The sequence below is a fragment of the Suricata suricatta genome, chromosome 12, assembly GCF_006229205.1.
Source record: "Suricata suricatta isolate VVHF042 chromosome 12, meerkat_22Aug2017_6uvM2_HiC, whole genome shotgun sequence".
NCBI classification, from domain to species: domain Eukaryota; kingdom Metazoa; phylum Chordata; class Mammalia; order Carnivora; family Herpestidae; genus Suricata; species Suricata suricatta.
The window spans coordinates 82,050,928-82,068,804 of NC_043711.1; the positions used below are offsets into that span (position 1 = coordinate 82,050,928).

Sequence of the window (17,877 nt, forward strand, 5' to 3'; positions counted from 1 at the left end):
ACTCACTCTGTCAGCGCAGAGACCCACAATGGGCTCAAACCCATGAACTGTGAGATCGTGACCTGATCCAAAGTCAAGAGTCAGCTGCTTAACTGATTGAGCCATCTAGGTGCCCCTTAAATATCCTTTTACATCTTTTCAGTCTACTTATATTCTTCATAAAGGGCTTATTTTGTGTTGGGCTATTTCTAGATGCTTCATAATTTTGTTAAAATTCATAGGTTTTTGAAATTAGTGTTTGTTTGCCTGGATATAGGAATGCAATTCAATTTTAAAATATTGTACTTCTGTCTAACAATCTTGCTGAACCTGCATAATCTAATAATTGGATGGTAGATTCTCTTGGTTTTTCTTATAGAAAGTCATCCAGTGTATATAAGATGACAATTCCGTTTCTTCCTTTCTAGTACTTATTATTTCTTCTTAACTGTTCTGTTGGTATGGCTTGACTGTTGGAAAATATTGACTAGAAGCATTGAGCCGAAAGGCATTGTTTGTAATATTTGACCAAGAATTATGACATTTTATAAGGGTTTTTGGAAGAGACCCTTTATCAGATTAAGGAACTGATCTTCTATTTCTCATTTTGTTCAGATTAATGAGTGGAAGTTGGGTCTTATCAAATGCTTTTTCTGTAATTATTGAGGTGATTTTTAAGGTGTTTCTTTTAATCTGTTAATATGGTGAATTTTTCTGAACTTAAAAAAAAATTTTAATATTTACTTTTGAGAGAGGGAGAGAAAGAGAGCATGAGCATGAGCAGGGGAGGGGCAGAAACGGGGACACAGTCTGAAGCAGGCTCCACGCTCTGCTGTCAGGACAGGGCCCAACATGGGACTTGAACTCACAGACTGGGACATTATGACCTGAGCTGAAGTCAGACACTTAACTGACTTAGCCAACCAGGTACCCCTCTGCATTTTGTTTTAATGTTTTTTTTTTTGAAGAAGAGAGAGATAGAAGGTGAGTGGGGGTGGGGCAGAGAGAGAGAAGGAGGCCCAGAATCCGAAGCAGTCTTCAGGCTCCGAGCTGGCAGCACAGAACCTGGTGAGGGGCTCCAGCTCATGAGCCATGAGATCATGACCTGAGCCAAAATCAGAGGCTCAACCAACTGACCCACCCAGGGGCCCCTTACTGTATTTTAAATATGTAAAATTATGCTTGCATTCTTAGATAAACTCCTTGATTATGATTATAGAAAAACACATTTCTGTATTTAGTTTGCTAATTTTTACTCAACTTTATTGTGGTATAATTTAGATAGAATTAGCATATTATAGTCAGGATATAGAATATTTCCATCACCATAAAAAGATTTATCCTGGAGGTGCCCAGGTGACTCTGTTGGTTACACATCTGTGCCTTAATTTCGGCTCTCGTCATGACCTTACCATTTGTGAAATGGAGCCCCGAGTCAGGCTCTGCGCTGGTAGCATGTTGCCTGCTTGGGACTCTTTCTTCCTCTCTGCCCCCACCCAAGTGTGTTCTCTCTCTCTCAAAATAGATAATCATTTAAAAATTAAAAAAAAAAGATTTATCTTGCCCCCTAATGTGCTTCTTTGTAGTCTGTTTCTTTCCATCAGTCCCAGACAGCCACTCATCTGCTTTTTGTCACTAATTTTGTCTTGTCATGAAGTTTTATATAAATAGGATAATATGGTGTGTAGTTTTGTTGTGTGTCTGGCATCTTTCACTTAGTCTAATGCTCTTGACGTTCACCCATACTGTGGGATATATGTATCAGTAGTGTGTTCCTTTCTATTGCAGTATCATAATTTTTGTTTCTTTGATAATTCATTATGCTGAGCATCTTTTTATGCCCTTATCAGCCATTTGTAAATTTTCTTTTGAGAATTGTCTCTTTAAATCTCCTCTGTTCATTCTGCATTGTTTGTTATTATGTTATTAGGGTTATTTATATATTCTTTATGTCTCTGTGTCTAGGATCAGATGGCGCTGGTAGAAGATAGAGAAAAGAGGGATGACTAGGGGAGAAATTAGCACCATCATGAAGCAAGTGATCCTTCACAGTTTGATAGTCATCTTTGAGGTTCTTCTCTTCGGTCTGTCTGTTTTTGGAAGAACATCAGATAACTAGCCTCTTTTTTGTAACTCAGCCAGCTCTGACTTCATGTTGTTAGTATTCTGTTTTTAAATAATGTTTTCTTTAAAAAATAATTTTCTCTGGTTTTAAATAAATTTTCGTATGTTATTTGTCTTGGAGGTCAGTAAGTAAATTCTCTTTATAGCCAGTCTTCAGAGAATAAAAATGTTATTCAGATGAACCATTTCAGTTGAAGCTGCAAAATAGATTTTATACATATAGAAATAAACTAAAAATTAGAAATTTATATATATTTTTTATTTATTTATTTTTCAGAGGCAGAGCACAAATGGGAGAGGGGCAGAGAGAGAACGAGACAGAATCCTAAGCAGGCTCCAGGCTCCAAGCTGTCAGCACAGAGCCTGATGTGGGGCTGGAACTCACAAACTGTGAGATCATGATCTGAGGCGATGTAAGACACTTAACTGACTGATCCACCCAGGCGCCCCTAAAAATTTAATTTGTTAGTTTTTTAATCAGCCTTTGCAGAGGTCATTAAACTGTGGCCCACTGGGTATTTCTGTAAAGCAAGTTTTATTGGAGCACAGCCACATCCATTCCTTTGTGCATTGTCTAGAATGTGCAATAATAGCAAAGTTGAATAGTTGTGATAGAGACCATATTGTCCGCAAAGCCAAAAATATTTACTCTCTTGGCCTTTGCAAAACAAACAAACAAACAAACAAACAAACAAAAAAACTGATCCCTGTGCTATAGGAATGTATTTGACAAATTAATTTTATGTATATAAAAATGTGGAATGGAAAAAATGTTTTTCAATCTCTATTTTTAGTATACAGTAAAGTACTAATTTTATTTTAATGGATCTCCATCTTCCAGATCCCTTGTAAACCACTGTTTGGTCATTTCTTACTTGAGTCCTTATGCCTCAATTTTTGTTGAGTGATAATTTGTCATTATAAACAGTTATTCCTGGCTGTCTGTGCATGTGAAGCCTGCATGTTATTAGAAAGTTGCATGTGTTGTCAGGTTCATGGCAGAGCTACATGGATGGGAAATGTTCATCCTTAAGCGGGTGCTATGTGCACAGCTTAGCCAGCCTCACAAGCCTACAAGTGGAACAGTAACTTTGATGTTTCTTCATCTAACTTTAGCAGATTAGAATTGTCAATCTTGGAAATGTTTCTCATCTGACAGCTACACATTCAGAATATTTCCCTATTCTTGGCAATGGTTAAAGACAGACTGTTAGCAAGGAAATCTTTTTTCTGATTTTTCCCTTGGTTCTCATCCCAACTTTAGGGGCACTATTTAAACCATATCATGATTTTGTCCTTCTGTGCTACCTGGCAAGCTCATGTAGCTTTCCCGCTGAGCTACTTAATGGTCTGTAAAGATGTCCTTGGCCTTCACACATGGTAATGATTCTACTTTTTATTTTCTTAGTACTTTGCAAACATTTCAATATATGTGTTTACCTTAATCAAGGCCCTACCTTCTATTGCCTCTTTCCCAAAGCCTGGCAAATTCAGGATAGTCAGCATGGGATCTAAAGAGCCTCAAAATTCAGTTACAAATGATTACAAATAATCCAATTATTTCTCAATAGGGGATTGTTTAAGTAAACCATGGAACCTCCACACAGTGGAATATCATGCATCTGTTAACAACAAAAGGTTGTAGATTAAGCATTTCAGGACATATTTTCAAATTATAAAACAAGACAAAAACCAAAAAAACCCAAGAAGCAGGACAGTTTGTGGTATAGGTCTGTTACCTACTAGTCTATTGCTGTGTAACAAACCACACTAAACGTACTGGTCTAAACAGTGTTTTTTTATTTTTTTGTTCATGACTGAGTCAGGCTGTTGGTCTGCTCTTGGCTATCCTTATTTATTCATATGTCTGCAGTCAGCTAGCTGCAGACCAGACTCACTAGGATAGGCTCTCTCGTGCTTGGGGATCAGCTGGCCTTAGCTGGGGCAGCTTCGCTCTGTTGCATGTGGTCTCATCCTGTAGTAGATGAGTCTGGATTTGCTCTCATGGCAGGGTCCGGGTTCTAAGAGAGGCTCAAAACTGGCACTCTTGTCACTTCTATCACGTTACATTGGTCAAAACAGGTCACAGGCCCTGGCCAGGTTCTGGGGAGAGGGAAATAGATCCCACTTCTTGATGCATTGCAAAAGGGGTGGCTGCAGAGAGGCCATTTCTGGGGACATTCAGTTCAACATCATTATGCTTTCTTTTTATAAACAGGGGTGGGAAGGGAATTTAGATTTGTGTTTTCTCGTTTGTGCACCGAGAAAGAAGAGAAGGATATACAAGGAATTAATTAAAATGGTTATATATGGGGCACCTGGGTGGTTCAGTTGGGTGGGCATCCAACTTCGGCTCAAGTCACGATCCCGTGGTTTTGGGTTCGAGCCCTGTGTCAGGTTCTGTGCTGAGAGCACAGAACCTGGCACCTGCTTTGGATTCTGTGTTTCTCTCTCTCTCTCTCTCTCTCTCTCTCTCTCTCTCTCTTTCTGCCCCTCTCCTGTTCTCTCTCAAAAATAAAGAAACATTAAAAAACCTTTTTAATGAAAATAAAATGGTTACCTTTGAGGTGAGGTAGGTAGGGGCAGGAGCAACAGATATTTCTTTATATCATACTGACTCCTGAACCATATAAATATATACTAATACATGTAGAAAAGAAAATTATCTGTTTTTGCCTCTGCCCCCAAAGATTTAAAGTTTTAAAGGTTTAAAAGAAACCTTCCCATGGTTTCTTAGTTAGGGATCTGATTTTTTTTTTTCCTAAAGAAATAGAATGCCTTCCTTGGTCAACATGTTTGGAGTTATCAGTGTTCCTGTTCTATTCATCTGTAAAATCTATATTCATCCCATTTGTCTCGTGATGATAATCAGGAGCACTTGACCATATCTTCTACCTAAAACTCAGCATACATAAACATGTCAATGGCAAAATAAAATTATTACTTCTAATAGATTTGTAATCTAATCCTAGTAAATAGTTACTGTATGGCCGTTATTATATATGTTATGGTACCCCCCCACAGAACCCTGTTTTGGTGTGTTATCCAAGAAACACATGAGGAAAATCATTACCACACAAAACTAGTAAGTGATAAAGCAATTTTCACATCAAGTTCACCTTCTTTTACCTAAACAAACTTTTTCCTTACAGCCCTGGGAGTTTCTCTTCTTTCCAGTAGTCTAGGAAGTCCTCCTCCTGACATAATTGCATTTTTCTTATCTCATATTTACACCTCTTCTATTTATTGTTCCATTGTAAGCTTCAAAGTAATTTTTAAAAAGTTTTTAAAAGCAATTTTGGGGCACCTGCGTGACTCAGTCCATTAAGCCTCTGGACTCTTGATTTTGGCTCAGATCGTGATTTCACGGTTCATGGGTTTGCAGCCCTGAGTTGGTGCAGAGCCTGCTTAAGATTCTCTCTCTCTTTCTCTGCCCCTATCTGGCTTGGGCTCTCTCAAAATAAGTAAATAAACTTTCATTGAATGTTTTATTTATTTTTGAGAGAGAGAGAGAGAGAGACAGCGTGAGCAGGGGAGGGTCACAGAGAAAGAGGGAGACACAGAATTTGAAGACAGACTCCAGTCTCTGAGCTAGCTGTCAGCACAGAGCCTGATACAGGGCACCAACCCACGATCCGTAAGATCGTGACCTGAGCTGAAGTCGGACGCTTAACTGAATGAGCCACCCAGGCCCCCCAAAATAAGTAGATAAACTTAAAAAAAGTGAAAGCAGTTTATAATGCTTTGAAGTACTTTCATTTATGGGCAATTTAACATACAGGATTCTTCTAAAGTAACATTTATCTAGGATGTTTGTGTTTATTTTCTGTATTCTCTTATAGAATAATAGTTCTACTCTTTAGTTTCATGTCTGATTCTTCAAATTCCTTTGTGAGAAGAAAAGTTCTGCTGTCCCACAGAGAACTGTTCATTCCTATGTTCTCTCTTTCAGTCAGTTTTCTCTTTTCATGATATCCACAGCATATTGCATGATGGAGAACTAAAATCATTATTCAGACATGTTTCCAGAACTTTTTCATGTTCACTCTTTGTTTAGTTCCAGTAGTGATACTGGAAATGCATATGGTCATATGTTTGAGTTTTATTATTTTTTTCTTAATGTTTATTTTTTAGAGAGAGCACATGTGCCCACTGGAGTGGGGGTAGGGCAGAGAAAGAGAGAGGCAGAGGATCTGAAGCAGGCTCCGGGCTCTGCACTAAAGCAGAGCCTGATGGAGGGCTCGAACCCACAAACCACAGGATCATGATTTGAGTTGAAGTCGATGCTTCACTGACTAAGCTACCCAGGTGCCCCTCAAGTTTTATTTTTTAAGCCATATATAAGTCTTCAAAATAACGAAAGCACACACTCAGAGTGACTAAATCAGTTACTTTGAATCTTAAAATCTATGTTTAGAATCAAGTTGAACCCTTATGACAAATGTAAGGGTTATTTTGATTTTTTTGGACTGAAGACTTTATTTCTCTTTGTTAATCCAAGCAGTGGTGTTTATGGGCTCCAAGTCCCACTTGAGAGAACGGAATTTCTTCTCTTTGCACTGTATCTAAGGTTCTCTGGCATTGAAAAGAACTCAAGATATGGTTGGTTCTTTCAAGGAATTCAGCTAGAATATAAAACATGAGTATCCGTTCCATAAAAATTCAGAAATGAAGTCACTGTAACAGTGATGACACAAAGGCATGGCACAGCCAACAATCCGAGGGTTAAAATGCCTACTTTGGAATGTACCCTTTATCCACCATCTGAGCAGCTGCTGTATTGTCAGATCTCACACCATGAAGTGCCTTCCTGCCACCCAGCCGCCAATAAAAATACCCCTTTACATGGTACTTGGTGCTTTTGCAGCTGTTAATCTTGAATCATTCCATGTAGTATCACTGAGGTTAGATGGATTAACTGTAGATAGTATCCCCATTTTCTGTGGAAATCAAATACAAACTCGGTCATGGTCACATAGCTAGTTAGGTGGTATATCCAGAACTTGACACTAGGTTTCCTGTTTTCTAATCATCATTTCTGTTTACCGAGTACCCTCTCTAACCTAGCACTAATCTAGGCATTATTTCTTATCCTTACCTGTTTCCTACCAAGTAGGTCTTATTACCTCTTATTTTCCATTTATTAAAAATGGTCCAGAAAGGCAAAATGTTTTGATAAAACTCATGTAGGTTACCACAGAATGAGAATTCACATTAAATTTCTGTCTCCACACCCATGTTTTTTCTACTAGTCGATGTTATTGAAACATGACACCTAACTCTAGTATTGCAGGTTTATGAGGAGTGATGTGAACCCGAGATATGGGTAGTTTTCATCTGTAAGCAGTACTCTGCGGGCTGGGTTTTGCCCAGTATCTCAGCTTTCAGTTGGTGTATAATTCAGTGTTCTGCAGTTGGGCTCCTCTCAGTTTTTCATTCTGCCAAGTGCTGAATGTTAAAACACATCTTGCTGTTAAGTCCTCCTCAGGCCTTTGGCGCCCTTGCTGTAAAGGCAGGTGGTCTGAAGAAAGGCTCCCTCTAGGTTGTTGCACACTATACACAACACATTAGAGTGCGAGACAACTGTCAGTTCCTTCCTTCCCCTCTCCCCCCACCCTCCAGAGAGCTGGGCCCCAGATGGAAGAGCTGGAAACATGTCAACCATTCTCTGAAGGGCATTGAGAAAAATACTGTCAAGAAGAAAAAGGCAAACGCAACAGCTCATTAGTCCACTAATCAGACAGGACGACCATCAATTTCACAAAGAAACTGTCCTGGACAGAGAGATGGGAAGAGCTGGCAGCATGTTGCCCACGAGGCTCTCAGAGTGCTCACATTTTTGTCGGGGGTTTTGTAACTTGAGGACGTTACTTGACAGACTTTATATATTCTTTAGCTCTCTTTCCAAAATATGGCCACTGAAGCATAAAAATAATATTTGGTGAGATTTTCCTCATTAGAACAGGCTCATGAATGTGCAGGTTGGGCTCTTCTTGCCAGTGTCATGAATGTATTGTGTCTGCAGCTATAATCTCACAGAAAGAAATCTTTGATTTAACATTCTCATTTGAACCTTTGGTGTATCCATTTCTTATACTTTAAACTGAATTCAACAGTTATTGGAGAATAAATACATAGCACTTAATTGAAAAGCTTAGAGTTACTGAGAGGAACACAGTTCAGTTTGAAGATGATTATGGTGATGCTGGCCCTATTATTAACCAAGTATGTAACATGTTGTCTTTAATGGAGAAAAATAACTGAAGCTATTAGAATGTTCCTCCAGTCCTGTTGATACTAGTTCTGTTAATACATTTCCAATGTCATTAGGTTTAAATCTATCAAGTTTCTCTTTCTGGAATTTGTTGTTCTCTACCGTTATCAAACAGCTGCTTATGAATTGTCCCCCAGGTGATCTAGCCTGTGCCTCATTTGGATTCACCTCTACTTTTCATCTTTTTGGATACTGTACGTCATAAATGATGTTTACATGATTGGTGCCAGGGATGTTGACTCCACATCTTTTTTTCCTGCTTACCGTAGCTGATACATAGAAAATTTAGTGGGGCGCCTGGGTGGCTCAGTCGGTTGAGTATCCGGCTTTGGCTCAGGTCATTATCTCATGGTTCGTGGGTTCGAGCCCCGCGTTGGGCTCTGTGCTGACAGCTAGCTCAGAGCCTGGAGCCTGCTTCGGTTTCTGTGTCTCCCTCTCTCTCTGACCCTCCCCTGCTAGCGCTGTCTCTCAGAAAAAAAAAATAATTATAATAATAAATAAAAATTTATAAAAAAAGAAAAAATTAGTACTTTGTCATTTGTGGTAATTTATATACAACTGATTATGATTCTATTTCAATGTCATGCAGTTGATGCCTACTGGTCTAGATAGTCCCCTGTTAGCGTTCGCCTTCTATTATTTGATCAATTTATAAAGAGAAGTAAAACAAAAAATGCATTTGAGATAAGCTGAATTTGTCGCTTGGTTTCTGTCTTCCTCACCCACTGTCCTCACTGTTAACTTTCAGGTCATGTTACCCTTTGACCTTGCTTGCTTGTTTTAGTTTCCTCTGATTGCCGTAACAAAGGTCACAAATTGGGTGACTTAAGACAACAATAATTGCTCACTGTTCAAGGAGCCAGAAGTCCAAAATCAGGGTATAAGCAGGGTTGGTTTTTTCTTGGGACCTCTGAGGAAGATTCTAGTCCATATCTGTCTCCCAGCTTCTGGTGGTTGCTGACAGTCCTTGGCATTCCTTGGTGTCTAGATGCATCACTCCAGTCTCTGCCATAATAGTCACGTTGCCTTCGCATTGTGCAACTACATCTGTCTTAATGTTGTCCTCCCTCTGCATTTGTGTCTCTTCAGTTCTTCTTTGGAGGGTACCATTCAGAGTGGATTTAGAGCCCCCCTGGATAATCCAAGATGATCTCCTTTCAAGATCCTTAGCCACAGGGTGCCTGGGTGGCTCAGTTGGTTAAAGCGTCCGACTTCGGCTCAGGTCATGATCTCTTGGTTCGTGGGTTTGAGCTCCACGTCGGGCTCTGAGCTATAAGCTCAGATCCTGGAGCCTGTTTCAGATTCTGTGTCGTCTTCTCTCTCTGCCCCTCCCCCACTCATGCTTTGTCTCTCTCTGTCTCAAAAATAAATAAACAAAACAAAAAAAAAGATCCTTAGCTACATCTTCAAAGACCCCTTTTCCAAATAAACACATACTCACTGTTCAAGGTAGTAAGAGTAGTCCTCACCCCCATCCCTTACCTGTACATTCTAAGAGCCCCATGGATACTTGGAACTGCAGATAGGACCAAATCCTATATACATATTATGTGTTTTCCTATACACGTACGTGTAATAAAACTTGATTTGTAAATTAAGCACAGTAAGATATTAGTAAATAAAAATAAAATAGAAATATACTGTAATATAAGTTATGTGAATGTGGTTCCCCCTGTCTCCCCCTCTTTCAAAATATCGTACCGAACTTACCTTTCTTTTTGTGATGATGTAAGACAACAAAATGCCTGCATGATGAGGTGAATTACATGGGCATGATAATCTCATGTTAGGCTACTCTTGACCTTCTGACTGTCCATCAGGAGGATCATGTGTTTCCAAGCCATGGTTGGCCGCAGGTAACTGAAACTGTGGAAAGTCAAACTGGCTGAGAGGGAACTACTATAGATACCTTTTGAGGGGCCTCTACTCAGCCTATTCAAATAACGCGTCTTCTTAACCTCTCAGTCCTCTAGGAAAATATGTTGGTATTTTATATTTCCAATTACTGAATTATTGTCACAATTTTTATTATCTTCTAGAAAACTCTGACCTCCATTCCTTTTTTTCTTTTTAGTTGGTGCTGAGAAAAGAGTGCCAGCAATGCCTGGATCGCCTGTGGAAGTGAAGATACAGTCAAGATCCTCACCTCCCACCATGCCACCCCTCCCACCAATAAATCCCGGGGGACCCAGACCAGTGTCATTTACTCCAACAGCATGTAAGACTTCTTCATTTACTTGGGTTTGTGGCTCAGGGTAACATTTCAATCTAAGTTACTGACTGCTATTAAGCTTCTGCATATACTATTCAACAATATTTTATACCTACACACAAACATAGGTATTTATACATATATGCACAGACAGATGGTTATTTCTTCTTTTATAAATTGCTTTTGTCCTCTGAGAATAGTACTGAACTAATTAAGACATTTGAAAATTTAGTGGTCTAAATATTTTGCTTTCCTACTCTGGCTATTAAGTAGCTATTTTAATTTCTTCACTCTAAAATGAATTAGAATTATTATATTTATTTATAGGAATCAAAGTAAGTTTCATATAATTACCAAACAACTTCTAAAACTGTTCCACGACTACCATGGTAAGGCTCTTGACAAAAGAGATTGAATATCGTGTTAGTTTGCTACGGCTGCCACAACACAATACCACGGATGGGGTAGCTGAAACTCACAGCTCTGGAGATAGAAGTCCAAGGTCACGGTCAGCAGCTTTGGTTTCTTCAGGGGCCCCTCTCCTTGGCAGCAGGAATGGCTCCCCTTTCTACCGTGTCCTCCTGTGTCCTTGCCTCTGTGCGTGTGCATACCTGCTGTCCTTTCCTCGTATAAGGACAATATTCATAGTGGATTAGGGACCCACCCACATTTGATCTTTAATCTTTAAGTCTCATTTAATCTTTAAAGGGTGTGTCTTCAAATACAGTCATAATCTGAGATGCCAGGGATTAGAACTACAACACAGGCACTTGTGGGGGGCATAATTCAGTCCATAAGATCTACATTAGTGCAGGGGCACCTGGATGATTCAGTCAGTTAAATATCCAGCTCTTGATTTCAGTTCAGGTGGTTATCTCATAGTCCTGGGATCAAGCCCCACATATGGCTCTGTATTCAGGGTGAAGCCTGCTTGGGATTCTCTCTCCCCCCCTCAAAATAAATAAACATTAGAGAAAATAATTAAATTAGTCAATAAATATATAATATTCAGCCTTTCTTCAAGTTAATGCAAACTAAAACCCAATGTGTAATACCAGAATGTTCAGAATGGAAAATAATATCAAGCTTTGGTAAACATGTGGTGAGCTACCTGAACACTCCTACATTGTTTGAGTGTGAGGAAATTATTTGGTAGTATTTAGTAAAGTTGAATTTTCACAAACCCTGTAACTTAGCAATCAGTCTTATATGTATAGTTAAACACACAAACAAAAATCAAAAGAAGACCCAGTTTAAAATGTAGACATACGTATCTGTCCAGATTTTTAAAAACTTTATTTAAAAAAATCTTTTCTTTTTAGTTTATTTTTTGAGACAAAGACAGAGCACAAATACGGGAGGTTCAGAGAGGGAGACAGAATATGAAGCAGGCTCCAGGCTCTGAGCTGTCAGCACAGAACCCAACACGTGGCTCAAACTCACAAAGCAGGAGATCATGACCTGAGCCAAAGTCAGACACTTAACCAACTGAGCCACCCCGGCGCCCCTAGATTTAAAAAAAAAAAAAGTTTAATATTTATTCTTGAGAGAGAGACAGAATGTGAGTGGGGTAGGGCAGAGAGAGAGGAAGGCAGAAGATCCAAAGCAGGCTTCAGGCTCTGCACTGTCAGTACAGATCTTGATGAAGAGCTTGAACCCATGAATCGCAAGATCATGACCTGAGCCAACGTCGGACACTAAACCGAATGAGCCGCCCAGGCCCCCCTTTACATGTTTAGATTTTAATCTGAATTGTTCTGCCGTTCCATGCCCGTGCAGGTTGACTCTCTCTCTCACCGAGCAGAAGACACTTGGTGTTTGTGGCATGCCCACAATGCATCAGAGCACTCTGCTAGGCGCTGTGGGCATTGTCTTATTTAAATACCTTTACATAAGCTTACACACTGTCTTTGCTCAAGCATTTATGTTTTTTGTGTTATTTTTTTAAGGTAAGAGAAGAGAGTCTAAGAGGTACAGCTTTAATAGAAGTTTTAATTATTCTATTTCAAAACATTTGAAATTGAGCGGCAACTGCAGTAGTCTACCCCAGGGAAATGAAGTTTTATATCCTTTTTAAAATTCTGTTTTCTATTTCAAAGTTCTGCATACTTCGATACAGGTGCTATCTTGAAAATAACAGGTTTAAACCTAGGCTGTCATTCAGATTTCAAGATACAGACAATAGGAAGATAGCTATACATAAATTCACCCCTTTTTACCTCCATATTTGACTGCTTGGTGGTAGATAGGTTTTACTTCGGAGAATGTTCTCATATGTTTTCACTGAAGAGGTTATGAAAAAGCAGCGTGGCTAAAAGCACAGTAACATTTTCTGTTTATGGGTTGCTTCAAAAGGGGCAGCTCTCCAATGGCAATTGACTTTCCTGTGAACACAAAGAAACAGTAGACCATTGCAACTATTTTTCTGGATTGCTGAGGTTGAGTGTTGGGGTTTCCTTTCCAGTAACTCTAGTGATGTCTTTTAATGGGAGATACAGAAGAGAATTTGCCTTTTAGTCTTTTATGTCGTAAATCATTCAACAGCTTTTTCCTCAGCACTTACACTTTGCTAGCTAATGAACAAACCCAATATATATATGGTGTACACAGTCTACAGAACTTAGTATACTATATACAGATACATAACATAGTGTTCATTAAGAAGTGCACGTTCTTGGGGCTCCTAGGTGGCTCAGTCAGTTAAACATCGAGCTTCAGCTCAGGGCATGGTCTCATGGTTCGTGGGTTTAAGCCTCGTGTCGGGCTGTGTGCTGACAGCTCAGAGCCTGGAGGCTGCTTCAGATTCTGTCTTCCCCTCTCTCTGCTCCTCTCCTGCTCAAACTCTGTCTCTCGGTCTCTCGAAAATAAACATTAAAAAAAGAGAAAAGAAAAAAGTACCCAATTTTAAAACTGTGCAAATATAGAAAAAGTAAGTAGACACCATAATGGAAGCATCTATAGGCAGCACAGAGAAGAGTTTTTAAATCTACCAGGATTTACCTTAATGTGGGGCCACAGAATCTGTTAAAGAATGTTTCTTAATACAGGTGATATCTGAGCATACATAGGATGAAGAACAGTTTGCCAGATCAATTTTGAATCTGGTTCAGGCAAGGAGTAGGAATAGAATGGCTGACCAACTATGACTGGCATGAAGGCAGAAGAAGGGAAGTGAAAGATTTTTCATGATTAATGACCTGGAGTTAAGCCCAATATAAGTAAATGTCAGTTCTCTAAGTTGGGTAAAGATTAAATAACTGGGCTCTTTAAATTTGGTTTAAGTCTTGACTTAATTTGTTTCTTATGTTTTTAGACATATGTTTTAGTTTTACCTTCCTAGATTTTCAAGCCTGGGTATGATTAAGTGAAAATCTATTGATACTTAGACACCAGGTAATTTTATTTCACCCTTCAGAAGAAAGAGATTTTTAGTTAATACCACCAAGAAATTAATTCTAGGGTTGTGTTCCATATAGCTAGTTCCAAACTAACAAGAAATGACTAAGAACAATGGGAAAACAGGTAAGCTGAAATTAATCATATGTATTATAATTTGAACAGAAATAGAGAATTGGTGTGTCCTGTGTAGTGTCTAGAAAATGCTTTATTGAATGATCGAGAATCTGGCACTATTAATATCAGCACTGTTGGAGCAGAGAAAAACTGACTGTGATGGACATGAATATTCTGAATGGTCTAAGACATACATACCTTATATTCCTTTTTGCAGGAATAGGTCATTAAATCTATAGCCTAAAAAAAACATTTCTCACATTAACAGAACTCTCTCTTCTCTGTTATCTATTCACATGCTACATTGTAACTGATTGCTTAACTTCCTTGGAACCTAAGATCAGGAAGGAGATGTAACATAAAAGATGAGCATTTGTGCATAAATGTCCAATACACTGGAAATATGTATCCTACCAGACTCAGCTTCTGCAGTACGTGTTGCAGGAAATCTTAACACTACCTACCCCAACCCATAGCAACTGTCATTTGATAGCCCTTCTCCATGCTCTTAGAGCACTCCACACTTTTCTATTTTAACACCCCTGTGTTACTGTCTTACTATATAGTAATCTCACTGAGGGCAGAAACACTTTCTTGTATATTCTTAATATGTGCTTTACAAAATTCAAATGAATAAACAAAGGTTAATGCAAACAGGAAGAAATTAACAAAGATCCATGTGTTTTGCACTTAAACAGTCTTTTCATTTTGGCTTTCTTTTAGTAAGCAATGGCATCAACCATTCTCCTCCCACCTTGAATGGTGCCCCATCACCACCACAGAGATTCAGCAATGGTCCTGCCTCTTCCACATCATCTGCACTAACAAATCAACAGTTGCCAGCCACTTGTGGTGCTCGGCAACTCAGCAAGTTGAAACGCTTCCTTACCACGCTGCAACAGTTTGGCAATGACATTTCACCTGAGATTGGGGAGAAGGTGCGGACTCTCGTTCTAGCGCTGGTGGTAAGTACAGCATCCCTGTCCACAGCCACCTGAGTACATGGCTGAGAACCAAAGCCCTCAAACCTGTAGCAACATGGCAAAATATGCAGACAAGATCAGTTATTGTAGAGGTAATAGACCAATATCTATAGATCTATTATATAGATCAGATCTGTAATAACTAGATCAGTTATTATATAATTCTTATAGAAGTGTGGAACTGTGGGTTTCAATTTTGGATTACAATGCCTATTAAAGAAATAAATCTATAATGTTTACCTTATTATATTGATTTAATTCTAAGAAGCAGCTTTGAATTTGTCTTCAAACTGAATTTGAACAGGCTGCCAAGGTTCAACCAAGCTAATGCAAGGTTTTGTTACTTAATATATTCAGTGCTTGATACATTGTTTCTGAACCTCAGAGAAAAGAAAAGCAGGGAGTTTAATTTTCACATTAAAAATTGGTAAAATTAATAAGTCTCGTGTTCTAAATTGTGTCAAAGGGATTACATTATTCAGCTCCTCATGCACATATAGTTTCCTTAGAATTTTCAGGGTACATGTAATTTTTCTTTGTAGAAGAAATGTGGTGAACCCATGGTATAAGGGAATAATTTTCTGACTTAGACAGCTAGGTAGGGTTTGAGTCTCAGCGTACAGAAAGAAAGTACTGACAGTTCCCTATGTTTGTAAATTGAATTCTTCATCTCTTGAAAAAGCACCTCATCTGTGTGTTAGCCCCCACCTATGATAAAGGTGAATCATGGTATTAAGGCTTAATGTTGTAGTTCTCAAAGTGTAATCAGGGACCCTTGGGATTCCCTCGGACCCCTCCTGAAAGTTCTGAAGGTCAAAATTATTTTCGCAATAATATTAAGATGCTCTTTGCATTTTCATTCCGATCCTCTCAGGAGCATCCAGTAGAATTTTCTCGAAGCTGCATGATGCAGGCTGTTGAAATGGATGAAATGCAGAAGTAGATAAGAGAACCCAGCTGTCTTTTAATAACCCAGATACCAAAAAGGTTTGCAAAACTGTAATGACAGTGCCATTCTTCTACTACATTTGTGGAGTAAATAACAGTTATTTTGAAATGGGTTAATAAGAAATGATTTCCAAATTCTGAACTTTATTAACATTGGGATTATTGATAGATGTGACCCACAAAATTAGAGGGATTCTGAGACTAAAACGTTGAATAACTGCTACCTTAAAAGCTCAGTCTGGTGTAGAAGAAACAACTTCCATACAAGGCAAAATGTGATAAATGATTGTTTCATCACTTCAGATTTATTTATTTTTTTATTAAAAAAAACTTTCCCCCCTATTTTTTTATTTATTTTTGAGATACAGATAGAGACAGCACGAGCAGGGGAGGGTCAGAGAGAGAGGGACACACAGAATCTGAAACAGGCCCCAGGCTCTGAGCTAGCTGTCAGCACAGAGCCCAACGCAGGACTTGAACCCACAAACCGTGAAATAATGACCTGAGCTGAAGTCGGACGTTTAACCGACTGAGCCACCCAGGTGCCCGTCATCATTTCAGATTTAATCCCTTTTGATGTTTAGAGCTGTTGGTTGTTCATTTTCTCTTTCTCTCTCTTTTTTTCTTAGGTAGTTCATTTTTATTGCTATATCATTTAGTATTTTATTGTAGGAACACAATTGGTACTTTTTGCTCTCGATGGACATTTGAGTCGTTTGTATTTTGAGGCAGAGCCAAAGAACCCAATACCACCCCCCAGGTTGAAATTTCTTAAAAGAATTATCAGGACGTGGCATATAGCTGTGCTCACAACTAAGATTTATTACAGAGGCATAAGGTTACACAGCTGGATCTAAAGGAGGGAGATATTGTTGGAATCTAGTGGAATCCATATGCAGCCTTCCTTCTGCTCCTTCTCTTGTATGAATAGTCACACACAGCTCACTCCTCCTGCAGCAGTGAAAATGCAGCGACATATGTGTGATGTTGTTGCCCAGGAAAGTCTAACAGAGAATCCATGCCCAAGGTTTTCGCTAGAGTTTGGGTACATATGCATCATTGCCCAGCACCTACCAAAATTCCAGATTCCCAGAAGGAAAATTAATGTGCAGTAGAAACCACAATCTTTGCAAACACAGTCTATGCACAGTTAGGCACTCTTACCCGTTAGGAACGTTTTTTTGTTTTTGTTTGCGGGGGCGGGGATGCTTTTTGGTCAAATTTTACACTACTGGATCTACTCTAATAAAATTGGGTTTAAATGTTAAAATGAGTTTGAACATAATTGTAAGCAAAGCAGACATCAGAACATCATACCAGTTCTAGTAAGAGATTACTTTAAGGCACAACTTTATATATATTTTCAAGTTTATCTATTTTGAGAGAGAGAAAGAGAGAGCACAAGCAGAGGAAGGGCAGCGAGCAGGAGACAGAATCCCAAGCAGGTTCTGTGCCATCAGTGCACAGCCCTACGGGAGTCTCAGACTCACCAACTGTGAGATTGTATACTGAGCCGAGATCAAGGGTCGGATGCCTAACTGACTGAGCCATACTGGCTTCCCAACTTTAAGTGGAGTCTATGCTTAAAATAATTTCAAGAGTAGAAAAAAAATGATAGACCTCATTTGAGAAAAAAAGTAATGCAGATTTTGTTATAGCCATAGAAGTATTTATATGTAGATGTAGCCAATTGTGTCCTTTAAATGGCCATTTTCAGGTTAATTTTTTCTTCCCAGTGATATCATCAGTAGGTGCTAAAAGCATACATAACATTTGCCATCTTACTGCAGTTTTAAGTGTACAATTGACTTATTTAAGTGTATCTGGTGTTGTTCAGCCATCAC

At 38.9% G+C, this 17,877-nt stretch overlaps 1 protein-coding gene across 3 annotated transcripts in view; it reads left to right on the forward strand.

Moving 5' to 3' along the window:
* The window catches only part of CBFA2T2 (CBFA2/RUNX1 partner transcriptional co-repressor 2), a 139,571-nt gene that overhangs the window by 85,453 nt on the left and 36,241 nt on the right, over nucleotides 1–17,877 (forward strand). For all 3 annotated transcript variants that reach the window (XM_029917048.1, XM_029917049.1, XM_029917050.1), the window contains exons 2-3: nucleotides 10,452–10,595; nucleotides 14,826–15,067. In XM_029917048.1, coding sequence (XP_029772908.1) covers nucleotides 10,452–10,595; nucleotides 14,826–15,067 — 386 coding nt within the window. The remainder of the gene's footprint in view (nucleotides 1–10,451; nucleotides 10,596–14,825; nucleotides 15,068–17,877) is intronic.